The following is a 14948-nucleotide window of genomic DNA, read 5'->3' on the forward strand; positions in this document are numbered from 1 at the left end:
ATTTTAAAAAACGCGCTCAAAAAATGATTAAAAGTTGAAAAAATAACACATTGCCGAAAAAATACGCTAATGTATATATGGTGAATTCCATATCAAATCAACCAAGGTTTCAACACGACCCCCTTAGAATTTTTTATAATTTTGTATATTAGTTGTATATATTATAACTAAGAAAAAAAAATGAAAGTTTACTTATACCACTCACTCGCTAAGATATAAGGGTTTAAAGAGTGGAAAAATGGTAACATTTTTGTCAAAATGCACTTCATTAGCTTTCAAATATCTCAAGAATAAATAAAGTTAGAACAATAATTTAAATTTTATTATATAGCTTAATAATGGATCTTTAATATGACATATAAATAAATGTGATAAATTCCAATTAATACCAAACCGAAAATGGGCATAGAAAAAAAGTTATTTTATTTTTCAAATTTTTTTTCCTAAAGATGTATCAAGGGCTGCTTTATATATGTACAAAATCCTAGACTAGCATAAACATGGGTCTAGGAGCTACCACCCTTTATATGGTTAAAATTGATCAAATTTAACATAAATATTCTTATATTTAAATTTAATGAATACTTACGTAAAAATTTATATTTAAAAATTATGTGTAAATGAAAGGCCCTTAGCCTTACTTTATTATTTAAAAAAAATAATATAAGGGGGAGGGCAATGTGGTTTATAACAGTTTGGTTAATTTTCTCTCGAAATTACGTGGCAAAATATTCTAAACATACTTTATAAATTTATTTGACTAAATAATTTTTATAATTACATGTGATACAATCAAAAATTTATCATATATTAAATCACCCGAAGAATTTGAATAAACTTTCATTTTATTTCTTCTATGGGAATAAAAGTATGAAAATTTTGTGTTTCAGAAATTTATTTTGCTGTCAAATATCTGTTTTTAAGATGATTTTTCATATTTAGATATTCATCATTGCTCATAAATGTATAATTTATCTCTGATATTATTTCTTGCATAGTTGTATAAATCCATTGTTGTCAATATATGATCATATGAACGTTGCAAGCTTTCTCGAGCTGCCAACCGTTTAGTAACGCTCCCGAAACTGTCGCAGGGACGTTTCTCAGGTGAGATTGCAAATAAATGCCAATCTTTATCCCAAAATCATTTCCTTGTTTGTAGAGGTCAATGAACCTTTTTTATTTTTATATTAAGTAACTGCCCCATCAGATAAAATAATGAATTTTGGCCACTCTGCTAAATCTTTCTTTAAGATAAGATGAATTTTGCGTGAAATAGATAAAATGCACACGTTGTCTTTTAAACAATCACATAAAACAACAAAATTTACTGGTTTAATTCACCTGTCTCAACAGTAATAAACCATTCAAAGGTGAATAGTAATCTGATTATTGGTCCATAGGAATCCTTGTGGGTGGTCCTGCGCAAATGCATAATTTTCTTAAGGGTTAGATAACCAATAATTCGCCAGCATATAAATTGGATTTTAATGAGTTATGAAATAAGGATGGTTGTGATTTGTGAAGCTATAAGAATGAAGAACAAAATTATTTAATCTTTTTAAATAATCTACAAATTAGTTGGCGGATTTTGTCAGCGTTTCAATAAATTCTATATAATCTATGAATTTGCATCAAATAATAAATTAAGTCTCTTTTATTTACGATTTATGCGAAAATAAAATATTCTAAATATTTTTCAGATAAATTAGCCTAAATTTACAAGCAAACCATTATATACATCCCTCCCTCCACCTCTAAATATATTTTTTAAATATTTTCATTTGGACATAATTTTTAAATAAAAATTAATAAGTATTCATTAAATTTACATATGATGATATTTATGTTAAATTTGATCAATTTTAGTCATTTGTCATAACTCCCCCACGTTCAACAGTCTAAGATTTTATACAAATACAAAGCAGTCTGGTATACATCAATTTTTTTATATGTCCATTTCTGGTTTTGTACTTCCGGTTTTGGGTATTAATCAAGCTTCAATCATATTTATTTTATATCATTTAAAGATCCATTATTAAGATATATAGTAAAATTTAAATTAAAGCTTTAAATTAATTTATTTTTGGGATATTAAGTTAAATGAAGTGCATTTTGTGAAAAATGTACCATTTTCCCACTCTTTAAACACCTATATCTTAGCGAGTAAGGGGTAAAAGGAAGTAAATTTTTTCTTGTAGTATACACTATCATTATGCAAAATTTTAAGAAAATCGGAGGAAGTCGGGTTGAAAATCGACTTTTTGGTTGATTTAATATGGAATAATTCACTATATACTAATGATAAAGATGTATGAATTGTATACAGAACTGCAAATACTTTATCTTAGACACATATATCTTAAACTTTGTATTTTTTTGACATTTTAATCGGTATCTAAGATATTTTATTTACAAAAGAATTTAGTATTTTTTTTATTTTCTTGACAAAAGATATGGAAATATTAGTGCACTTTTAACCACATTTTTTTTTCGTGCAATAAAATTGTTGTTTTTATATCTTTCCGATATTTATATTTTAAAATTTATATTCATCATTATTTTATATGACATGCCAACTTTATTGTTGTATGCAACCTAGATATTTTAATTTATAATTCCTTGCCCATATTTATATTTATATTAACCCATTAATAGGTTTTGGGCAAATTCAGATATACCTTTATTGTAATTAGTCATATTTGACTGTCTAACATTTTAGATTTATTTTGGACACAGTTTACTGGATTATTAGAAATAGTAATATTGGGTGTTTTGATGATTGCAGTTTTAGTTTAAAAAAATTTTGACGACTGTTTCAAGATTATCTAAGTTAAATTCCCTCGAGCCCTATAATCGATTCAGTATATTATTATCAGGTTCTCTATTAATAAACAAAATATCACATCATCATAGGATTGTACAACGAGTCTATTAAACGGATTCTTGTTATGAATCGTGTATTGCTTTTGTGTTTTTATTGTTTAGTTTTACATAATTCTTTTATTATAGTTATTACCAATTTTTTAGATACTCTCCATCAAGAATAAATGTTCTTAAATCGTAATATGAAAATTTATTCATTCGTATTATTTTCATAGCTGTTACTTCATTTAACGTGTTTAACAAATGAAGTTTTTTTAAAATCATTATATTGATTTCATTGATATAGAAAATAAGTTCCAATTTTTTTTATGTTCGTCTAATGTTATCTGACGGAATAATTTTGAAATGTTTCACCTGTACCACCACAATGATGTTGTAGATGATAAAACATAACATGAATTTAGTTGTTTAAAGTTTAATATTTTATATAGTGTTACTTAATTTCCTGATCCCCAGTGGCGTAGGCATGAGAGGGGGTGGGTATTTTAGTGAGTCCTAATAATGCATTACATATTGTTCCTTGCCTTATAATTTTTCTTCTAGCATAATGCCAATCTTAGAAAAAATTTTTATTTCGCCAAAAATGTTTTTCATTTTACTATCCACCAAACGGGTTGAAGCACTAAGTATGAAATACGCACTAATTATTGACATAAATTTCCGAGATAATGCTTCCAGATGATTGGCTAACCTTATGACTAAGACGTGATATCACAGTTAGTTTTTGGTTCATAATTTTTACTTTTTTAATGACTGGCAAAATTGATTAAAGAATTGATAAGGCACTAAATATTAAAGCAAACCATAGTTAGAACTTTTATATTCTGGGTTCTGACATGATGCTAATTTTGAAAATTTTTAATTTTTATCTATAATTCTTTTCCTCCAACTATTACACAGAACAAAGCAATAAAATATACTAATAAAGTTCCACTTAATAGTTTAGTAGAAGTTTCAGAATTAGTGTTTCCAAAAGCTTGGCTCACTTCAGGCTTAAAGCATGTCAAAATTTTCATTGTTTATAACTCTATTTCTTTTTGTGGTTATCATATTTGAGTGAGGAATTGAAAGTACTAGTCAAGCAATAAATATTAGCGTATGCCAAATATATATTTTTTATATTATCCATTTTGGCACGTTATCTATTTTGGCAATTTTCCTTTTTCTCTATACTGTCTACCAAAAGGAATAATAATATATAATTAAGTTCTAAACATTGATAAAATTTAAAATGCTCAGTCACTTTTAATCTTAAGCTTGGCCAAAATCTTGGTACCAAAATATTTTCCTTTATACTGGCTAAAGTCAGACACTAAAAAGCACAAAACATTGTCATATTTTAGAATTAAGGCTTGTTAAGCGGACTTTAACGGAGATTATATAAAGACCACCGAAAAATTAATATATAAGAATTTTTTGCAGAAGGAACCCGGCCGAAGGCCGGGTAAAAAGAGGTTTGGGAGCAAAGCCCTCCAAAATTTATTAAAATCCCCCCTCCCTTATAGGAAAATCGTGGTTACGCCACTGCTTATCCCCCCCCCCCCCAAAATTAAAAACCCGATAATTATTATAAAAAAGAAATCTTAAATTTCTTAGCAGTGCTGACTGGCAATACAATCCAGATAATGGCTAATAAGATGGACATGAATACCAACCTACTTAAAAAATAAACATTAATCACGATGATGTTCAAGAATTTATTTTAATGAGATGAAGTTCTCATAAATTAATATACTCCCCCCCCCCCTTTTAATTAAGAAAAGAAAAGTGTTTTAATAATTAGAAGTTAAGATTTTTTCTTTTTTCGAAAGGTATGTAAAATTTAAGATTTAAAATTTTCTTTTTCCTATAAAATTATTGGATTGGGAAAATTGTTAATAATTTGGTCATTTATTATAATCGATGGAAATGGATGTCGCAAGATTTAAATAAGGACAAGACGCCTTATTATATAAATTGTTCTGTTTTTTTTGCATTTATGCTCTATTCCTCTCAAACCTTAAAATATGGTATATGAAGTGATATTATTTACGTTTTATTTTAATAGTGTTTTTTATAATATTATATTATATTAACTTCAATGTACGTTTGTGTACTGCCGCAGAACAGTAAATCAAATATTTAAATTATCGATAATTGTAAAAGTTAATAAAATATCGTTTCTTATATTAAGATATAACGATGAGTTACATTTTTTGAATTTAAATTATGTTATTGGAATTATAGCGTTGTTTGATTTAATAAAGATACTTCTGAATTCTGATATTCTTAATTTGAGCTAATTCTTAAAGTATATAATTAAAAGCAAAAGTTGAAAATAAACAGTTAATCCTTCGAGGATATGAATTATGTGTAAAACAAACCTTGATTCCAAGGTCCTTCAGAACCGGAAATCGTTTTATAGCAGCTTCTAAATAAGGAAGTAACCGGTCTATATCGGGTGGAAACAGCTGTTTTCCAAAATCTAGTTTTTAAATTTTTATTAAAGTTTAAAAAAAATTAAACATTTCGTCGTTCGATTATTCGAGTACTCTAAATGTGTTTTCGCTCAACCTAGAGCCCTAAATCAGACCTATTTTTTCAGGTCCGATCCGATCCAAAATAAATTTCAGGACCCTGGTTTAAACTGAGATAATCGACTTTTAAGTTGTAAATCATAATTCTTGCCAAGCTTACCAAATTGAAAGAAAATTTTGGATAGAGCCTTAATTTTTTTTATTATGAAACTTTTCATTTTTTTGACACCCTAAAAATGCAAATGAGTAAAAATATCAGCAAAGTATCCAGGATTTAATTTTGGAACCCGTCCATAAATTTCTGGAGGCTTCGCCCCATATCCTAGTTCATGTCGGCCCCGTCTTTGATGAGGGCCTATATGACGCTTTTTTTTTGGAGTTCAGCTTTTAATTATCTAATTATTGTTCAATCCAATCAACCAAACTCGTATGAGGTCGAAAATGCGAAATTAAAAAAGCCAAAAACTTATAAATTTTTTATATTATATCTAAAAAATCTCGAAGATAATATTGGTATAATATTGATTGATAGTTAGGGAAGGTAATATACTTATATTTCAATTCAGTTTTTTAAAAAAATCCAACATATTATCAATTTGAAAATGTTTATTGGCAATTTATGAAAATATACAATTTAATACTAACTGAAATATAAGTATTATTTTACCTATAATCTATCAATATTATTTTCGAGATTTACTAAAGTAAAAAAATATTCCTATCTTTTTGAGTTTTCGAACGGAAACAGAAGAGACTATTATTTGTTTTAACTCTACATTTAATAAATTTTCAGCAGTATTGGCTTTTGAATATGCTTCGATAATATCTTTTAGTTTACTATATCTACTAGGATGCGAAAAGATGATTTCTAAAATATTTATTATTTGTTCCTTTACACAATCATGCGGAAGTACAACACCTAAAATATCTAGGAGTAATTCTAGATAGGAAAGGAAAGCCAAACAAGATTTAATGGTTATATTAAATAAAGCCAGAGCCAAATATAAGTCCTTTATGAAGATATAGTCATCAAACCAAATACTTATTCCGTTAAAAATTCGACTTTTTATAATTCTAATACTCACTTCCCTACATTATGGCATTGAAACATGGAACGATACAAAATTGGGTAACAAAAAGTCACAAACATTTATTAACAAATGTCTAAGATATATCACCAAAACTTTCTTCTCTGTGAATACAACAAACAATATCCTATGAGCCAGATGAAAAACTCTCCCATTATATAGAATGATAATATAGTAAAATTAAACTAGTAGGCCCCAAACAACTTTATATATTAAACACTCGTCAAAGTATCCCAGGAGGAGTCATCCCTCAAATCATTTATAACATATAAAAATAGTTGGTTCGGCAGGATAACCAGATCAAGTCTAATCTACGATCATCTGAAAAATGACTGCTGAGTTGAGAGGTAAATAAATTTATTTTTAAGAAAAGATCTCTAATACACTATTGACTGCTAGTTTTCTAAACGAATGATATCTAGTTTTCTATTTTTTGTTGTATATGATAATGTTATTTTATTATCATCCGTAGTTTAATGATTAAAATTCTTCATGACTAGGAAACTTATTGGCCGAAATTAGTAGATTAAGAGATATAAATTTGATTATTAGTTAGAAGTAAACTATGAGAAACAAATGAAACTTTATAAATAATTTTTCCGATTACAAAGTGAAATTAGAATATAACCTAAGAATAATCTATTACGCCACTATGTGTCTTTTACTGATTACAAAACACTTATTATACCTAAACAGAAAATTTGACTAAATAAATAAATAGCTATTTGTATTTGGAAGAAATAGTTTCCTTTCTTACCCTTTTCTCTCTCACACTCATATATACCTCACTCTAATACTACAATTGGATAGAGCGTAGTTTCACTCATTTTGATAATTATATATCAGTTACAAGGTTTGTTTCTATCCTTGAGAAAATAAATCGGTATAATTATATGGAGGGTAGGCACATCATAAAATTCACGTTCGCTTATTTTGGGAAGGTCTGTAACCAAGTGCTAGATAAGATAAGATAGAGCAAATTAAATATATCAGGAATATCTAAGAGGTAAAATATTTCCAAAATAAGAATTCATACTAATAACATACCCCTTCTTTAACATGTTTTATGCGTTATCCGTAATTACTCCGTAACAAAAATCATTTTTGTATTTTATAAATAGACCACTTTTTTCATATTATAAATGTAATTGTCTCATATTTGTAAAATGTTTAAAAATGTGCTTTTTAATATATATATATAAATAAAACTCCTTAATATGAACAAAGATATAATATAAATAAGATGGTAAAATTTTTTTAATATATTAATATCAAAGTTGAAAAAAAAATTAGATTTAAATTTAAAAAAAAACCCATTTATTTTAATTTTTTAAAAACACTCTGATTAATGCAAACTTTATCGTTTAAATTTATAGAAACATGAATTAGTAAGAATGCTGTCCAAGATGGCATAAGAAAATGATTTGAATTTTTTTTGACATCATTATCACATCAATACTTTAATAATTTATGGATTAAGTGTGATGATAAAAAATACTTCCAAATATATTATTAAAAGAAGCATTAAATTTAGTACTAGTCGTACAAACTATAATACTATTAGATTTAGGATCTAATAACCCAGAAAATGATGATTTTTTTAGTAACAAATGTTTCTGAGTTTAATATACGAATAACAATGAACAATTATTATCTTAAAGATAGTAGAAATATGTAAGTAAAATACTTTATATAAAAAATATTTGAATTTATGTAAAAAATAAGTTAAGAAAAAACTGGTAAAATCCTGCCTAACTTAATATAATGTCATTTGAAATACTTCAAATAATTGAAGACCATTTGTCTAATTGACATAATTTTGAATTCTAACAAATTATCTAAAGTTACAATCATGACAGCTCCCTCCTTAATAGGTGGCATCTTAACCTGTATCTCTTAAAGGAGGCATTTTCCCCTTAAATTTTATTTTATGATGTAGAAGAATTTGCACTTCACTTTTTAAAACCTTTTGGTACTCCCCGCGTAATCCAATCCTCTCTAAGTTCCATAATTTTCGAATTTTCGTAAGGCCCTATCAAAAGTGCATTCTTTTCTTGTCTCATATAATAGGAATTCTCAAGATCCCTCATAACGGCTATTTCTTCCCTACCACTTTCGGGTGGGAATGCTATAAGGGAAGGCAAGCTTTCGGTTATCAAATATTGGTGGTGGATAGGTACTAAAGGAATGTTTTCGATTCCGACAAGCTTCATAACTTCGTGAGCCCATAGCCCTAAATTTAATTATGAGTTTATTTTAAAAACATTTAAATAAGATAAATTTCAATATTTTTTTTTCTCGTTTTAGAAAAGGAATTTTGTGGTATTTCAAGATAAATGAGAAACTTCAACTTTCCAAGAAATACGTACACGGGAAATTTTAAAATTATTTTGGCAATACCGGCACTTAGTTAAACCATGATAAAAGATTTCGTTTTATTTGACTAAGTTAAATGCTTAAAAGAGCCACTAATTCTTTATTAAGTCGTCTCTTTAAGGAACACATGTGACTTATATTATTTTGTTACGGAAATTTCCTAAATTTTATTGGGAAGTTTCCAGAAGTCCCCCTCTCCCCGTAATAAATTTGAATCTGGTTAGAGCGTCACCTTTTTTAAATAATAGCGGCAGCGTGCTACCTTGTTTAAAAAGGAGCAGCACGCAACTTTAAATAGTTCTAAACAAAACTAGAAGGTAGTATATATGAAGTATTAATGATATTGAAGAAAGATTTTTTTTTTAAATCTAATTTTCGATAAATTGATTGGACTAAATTTACTTATACTACCCAGTCAAAAAAATTAGAATCTCTTTACCTAAAGGACAAGTAAAAGGAGAAATATACCTCGCAATGCGATAAAAATCAGAAAAAGAGATTAATTATATATATATAGTTTACAGTTGAAATCAACAATATTTTAAAAAATAGAAACCTGCGCAATTAACAACGTGCTTAGTAGTATATTCCACTTTTTCGTAATTAACACTTTCTGAAGTAGCGTCTGAAGATAACTTTAAATTAAACAAATTATACAATATAACTCAATCATTTTGGCATTATAAAGGAAAAAAAGAATCGAATTATATATTGCCCCTTTAAATAATCTCAACATTTGTGTAAGGATTATAAAATCGAAAATCGATGTAAACTAAAAATTAAAATCTAAAACGAAGTTTTGTTAAAGTGATAAATCTTAAAAATTTATTCATAAATTTCAGGTAGTTAGGGATTTGATTATGTTTATCAGAGACAAACAGGTCCGGCCCTAAGCCAGACCCGGGTATACGGGCCGGGCCTAAAAAAATTATAAATACCCGGCTGGATCTAAAAAAATTATTTTAAATTACCCGGGCCGGATATTTTAAATCACTATTATATATAAAAATTAAAAATATATATATTTTAAAAATCCGGGCGGGGCCTGAAAATATAAAACACGGGCCTGGTTGAAAATTTATCTTAAAAAAATCAGGGTCGCACAAATGGTACCTCTGTAGTAAACTTAATAAATTGGTTAATTTACATAGTCTGAAATATAATTTATATATTATAATATTGCTATTATTATTATTGATTAATGGTAAAATAGATATACATAGGTAAATTAAATAATATCATTCAAATTAGTGGAGATCATAAACGAATATTAAATCTATGTTTCTCTAACAGAGCATCTAAAATAAAAAAATTTAACCAAAATTTTTTTAAATCGAGGAGGGTTTTAAAGTGAATATTTTTTAAAAAATCCGAGCCAGGGTTTAAAATCTAAACCTATGCATGATGATTCTTTAAGACTTAAGTTCAAAACATACTAAAATAAAAAAGTTGACTTAATTTTTTAACATCGATGCAACAGCTTAAAAGCGCCTTAATATCGCAGTCAATACAGGGTATTTTGAATAGGCTCGACTGATATATTAATCTTGATTTAAATTGTTGGTTAACTTTAATTTTAATTATTCCTATGAGGAAGTGTCTGCCCAATTGTACTCCTTCTAACCCGGATAAACAAATATTTTGTCTAATTTACGGCTTGCAATTTGATATATTTTTCTCTTAATTTAACGGAAGGGAAAAACTTTTTTGAATTTTTTTTCCAAAATTAATTGTTTTGATAAAGGCTTTATCATTTCACACAAAACAAAAAAAAACTCTTAAAAAACCCGATTTACAATATTTCAATAAATAATATTGTATAATACATACTAATGTTTCCACTTTCTCGCCGGATGCAGGCTGTGGCGCCACATTTGTGTTCGTCCCCGTCACAACCCAAACTCTTCCACTGGCATCGTATGTAATCTTAGTTACGCGACAATTTTGCAAGATAGCGGCCCCAGCCATTTTAGCTCTTTTGGCAAGGGCCTGGGTCAGGGAATATGGATCTATGTGACCATCTCGAGCCGTGTAAATGCCGGCTAAAATCTTGCTCAAAGAGATATGAAAAGGATAAATATATAACAATAATGTTGAGATTAAATTAGGCGACCATTTTGAGAGAGAGGAAATACGACGATCCATTTATAATCATACGTGTAATTAATTTTTTCTATATCAAAACATTTTATCTTTGTTCCAAAATATTTACGCATGAATCCATACGAGTTATCGCTAATCACTAGATTTTAAATATTAGGCTGAAATTAATTAATTATTAAATTAGTAAGGAGTGGCTATCGGATGATAAAAATTTTTTAAGGCGGAAGGGGGGGGGGGTAATTTAATATATAAAAAGGGGGGGGGGATTTTAATATATAATTTAAAAAAATATATATGGGAAAAAGAAAAAAGATTTAATTTTGAGTCAATGTAGAGTGACCAAAAGTTTCTCCTAATAGCTATCTCCTTATGGTGGCAACCAGAATTGTTAAAGTAGCGCGCTACTTTCTTCAGTAAGGATAGCTATAGCGCGCTTCTTATAAAAATAGAGATAGAGGTAGTGAGCTTCTTTTTAGAGAGTAGTTAAGTAGCGCGCTATTTGGCTACTTTCCATTTTATATAATAAATTAATACATTTATTAAAATATATTAAATTAATACATTTATTAAAATATATTATTTAATTTCATAATTAATTTAATTTTGAAATTATATTTCAAAATCTGCATTTATAAATCTAATTTATTATAATTTAATATATAAAATGCCACCAATCGAGATAGATCTGTAAGAGAATTTTGAGAGATAGCAATGAAATTTCCCTTGAAAATGATATTGTGGAATTTTATTCACCCAAGTTTGCGGAATATTTTGAACTTAATAGAACATGGTTTAAGTTTATATGTAAAAAAACGCCGGAGATTAATCCAATAAAGTAGCTTCAACTTGGAAAAACATTTTAAATATTATTTATAAATATTATTAAAATTATTCATATTTATTTAGAATATCCACATCTCAAATTTGAGATTGAAAAACTTAATCATTTTGTTTATTAGAGGAAACTACATCCAAATTAAATTTTATTCAAACTAAAATAATCCACTAAGTGTTTCACAAAAAATGGTTGATAGTCATGATCAATTTCATAAATGATACAATTCAACCAATTTCCTTTGTCGAGAATACCTCGTTTATCAATCTGATAAAAATATTATTTCCAGGTACCAAGATATTTTGCAGGTAGATATTGATGGCATGAATTGGCTAATTTTCAAGAACTGAAGGTCATTAATGTTAGATCTATCAAATATCTCTTATATCTGCACAACAGTAGATTGTTGAACTATTAACTTTTTGATTTCTTATTTGATATTCATATTTTTTAGATCTTATTTAGGAGTAACTGGCCATTAGCTAGATTTTAAGACACCCTGTTACATTAGTGGTGAAAATAATAATTGAATGTCAGTCTTTTGATATGATTACAGACATTATTTTTGACATCCATAGGTTTTAAAAATTCAGAACATAGCTTGCAAGATGGTGATGGATTTCTCACAGCTTTTAAATTAAATTATAATTTTTTTTAAAATATTTGGTGAAGATACGAAAATTTAAGAATGTTATATTATATAACAAAGAAATGACATTGTCAAGCACCTTTTTGCAGGATCCAAAGGGCAACTAGATAGGATAATATTGAATAATCTTATACCAAAATAAGATACGATAGCCAAAACATCAAGAACATCACCTACAATGGAGGATTTCTTTGAAATAAATGTTAATAACACAATAATTTTCAAATCAAAAAATAACTCATTTGAGTATTTTTCTTATATTAAAAATAGGTATATAAATTTAAATATAGCCTTGATCTTAAATCTTAGTGTTGAAAACTTATATAGAAAAGCAAAGCTTGTACTACCTATATGAACATCCCTCTAGACTTATGGAAAATAATATTTTAAATTTTTTAGTCATATTTTTTTATTTGTGGACATAGATTAGATAGATATATAAAAAATAATTTAAATTTTTTTTTAAAGTAACTTAAAGAGTAGAGAAATCTACTTTCTAAAAAAGTAGCTAATAGCGCACTACTGTTTAAAAAATGGCGGTAGCGGTATGGCGCTGCTTTCAATAGCAATGTTTAAAAACACTGGTGGCAACTTCTCTAATGAGCCGCTATTAATAAAAAAAATGGGAAGGTGGGATTCCAAAAAAGTAATTGTTAATAATAAATCTCCCTAAAATATTTTAAGATGGAAATTAATGATTTATGGTCTGATAGCTATCCACTTACCCATAAATTATTCCATTTTTCCCCAGGAATATATGTAGTTTAAAAAAAATAATCGATGGAGTTAAATGAAAAGAATAAAGAAAGAAAAATAATAAAGAATTATTATAAAAATAACATTATAATTTCATGTTATATTCTAATGAATGATTTCTTTTGAAGGAAAATAAAATAAATTTTTAAAAATTTGTAGAAAAGATCAAACACCACTTTTATTTCTAAAAAGATTAGCACTAAGGACGCTACCACTAAAATGGCGTACTCAAGATGGGATGATCTCTAGTAATGTGATGAAAAGTTACGGAGACTAGAGGAAAAATGTTATAAGAATAATTTACAATATATCCTAGGTTTAGAATTGGAATACTCGAAACGCATTTTTCAGAAGAGGGAGAAAATAGTCAATACATAATAATAAAAAAACATTATAAAAATAACAAGGTAGATAAGGAAAATATATTTATTGTGGTAGATTTTTAATTTTATCCTCTATAAAATTTTCCAAATTTTGAAGATTAACCAAAAATTTGAAAAATATATGTTATCAAATAAAATTATTTACTTATACCAAATATGAACTCTCAAAATAAAATATATTTATAATATTATTAATAAAGTAATTTTTTAAACATTTTTAGTGTCAATTATAGGACACATCTCCTTGACTTCCTCAGGGGTAATCAATCTCTGTTCAACACTAGAGTCATCAATCCATACTTTGGGATTATCTTTAATAATAAACATTTGATTTAGTTTAAAAAAATTAATTTCTAATGGCTGTTCTTATCAATTTAAATAGATCAATAACTTTTTACCCGTTAATTTTTTAGCATCTCTTCTATGATTGGTGGCCAGTGCGCAAGCGTAATATCTATTCATCTGATATTTCATTTCCTCAAGTCTGAGTTGATTGGTAGCCAATCTAATACTACCAGGAATGTGAAAAGCTCCAGAATACTCGTCATAATTATCTAATTAAAGAATATTTGCTTAATTTTTTTTAGCTAAACCTATTTTTATATACTTTTTTGAGCTAATGTGTCTGATGGGAAGAGGGAATGGTAACAAGATAAGCTATCGTAATGAACTTTTTTCATGTTGATTCCAGGATGAAAGTAGGTGACCAGGCCTGCCTTTAATATGCAAATTAATTTTTCGCTTTCTGTAAGTTGGAGTTAAAAAATTAAATATTCCTTTCATACTTTTCCTTTACTTCTTTCTTAATTTCTCTCAATTTTATATAAAAAATATATATTACAGCATGCCAAGTAGAACCAGCGGTGAGTTCAGTTTTTTCTAGAAGTACGACCTTTAGCTTCGGATTAAGCTGAGTTAAATGGTAAGCCAGACTGGCCCCGAAACACCCACCTCCTATGATTGTCACGTCTACATTTCGATGAACGCTAATTTGACTAATATTTCTGAGTTTGTGTGCGAGATAATGAGTGTTCGAGCCACAAAAATAGTCTAATGTTGAGCGGATATTAGGGAACTGGCTAAATATATAGAATAATTTCAGTGTTTTGAAGACACTATAATAAAAAGATTCTAGGATCTTTTCCTTATACACATTTATTTAATTTATTATATGGATGTATTATATATCAGATTCCTGAATTCATCTCTATTTTGTGACATTCTGATTAATTAAATTGATGAAAGGTGATTCATTACTAAATAATTTGGATATATAATTCATGTTTGAAACCTGGACTATAAAAAAGTTATTTTGTATCCTAAAATTCTGAAAGAGGTTTTGTGTACTTAAATTTG

At 27.5% G+C, this 14948-nt stretch overlaps 1 protein-coding gene across 6 annotated transcripts in view; it reads right to left on the reverse strand.

Annotated features, from left to right (window-relative positions):
* LOC135927405 (dimethylglycine dehydrogenase, mitochondrial-like) overlaps positions 1-14948 on the reverse strand; it is a 37033-nt gene that overhangs the window by 18916 nt on the left and 3169 nt on the right. For 5 of the 6 annotated variants that reach the window (XM_065463373.1, XM_065463375.1, XM_065463378.1 and 2 more), the window contains exons 2-9: positions 14434-14671; positions 14200-14308; positions 13991-14146; positions 13806-13903; positions 10697-10915; positions 9423-9501; positions 8457-8723; positions 5250-5350 (exon numbers count right to left, since the gene is read on the reverse strand). In XM_065463373.1, coding sequence (XP_065319445.1) covers positions 5250-5350; positions 8457-8723; positions 9423-9501; positions 10697-10915; positions 13806-13903; positions 13991-14146; positions 14200-14308; positions 14434-14671 — 1267 coding nt within the window. Of the gene's footprint in view, positions 1-5249; positions 5351-8456; positions 8724-9422; positions 9502-10696; positions 10916-13805; positions 13904-13990; positions 14147-14199; positions 14309-14433; positions 14672-14948 lie in introns of those variants that run through there. The other variant, XM_065463374.1, reaches the window with a different exon arrangement.

This window comes from Gordionus sp. m RMFG-2023, chromosome 3 (genome assembly GCF_954871325.1).
Source record: "Gordionus sp. m RMFG-2023 chromosome 3, tfGorSpeb1-WG-v2, whole genome shotgun sequence".
NCBI classification, from domain to species: domain Eukaryota; kingdom Metazoa; phylum Nematomorpha; class Gordioida; order Chordodea; family Parachordodidae; genus Gordionus; species Gordionus sp. m RMFG-2023.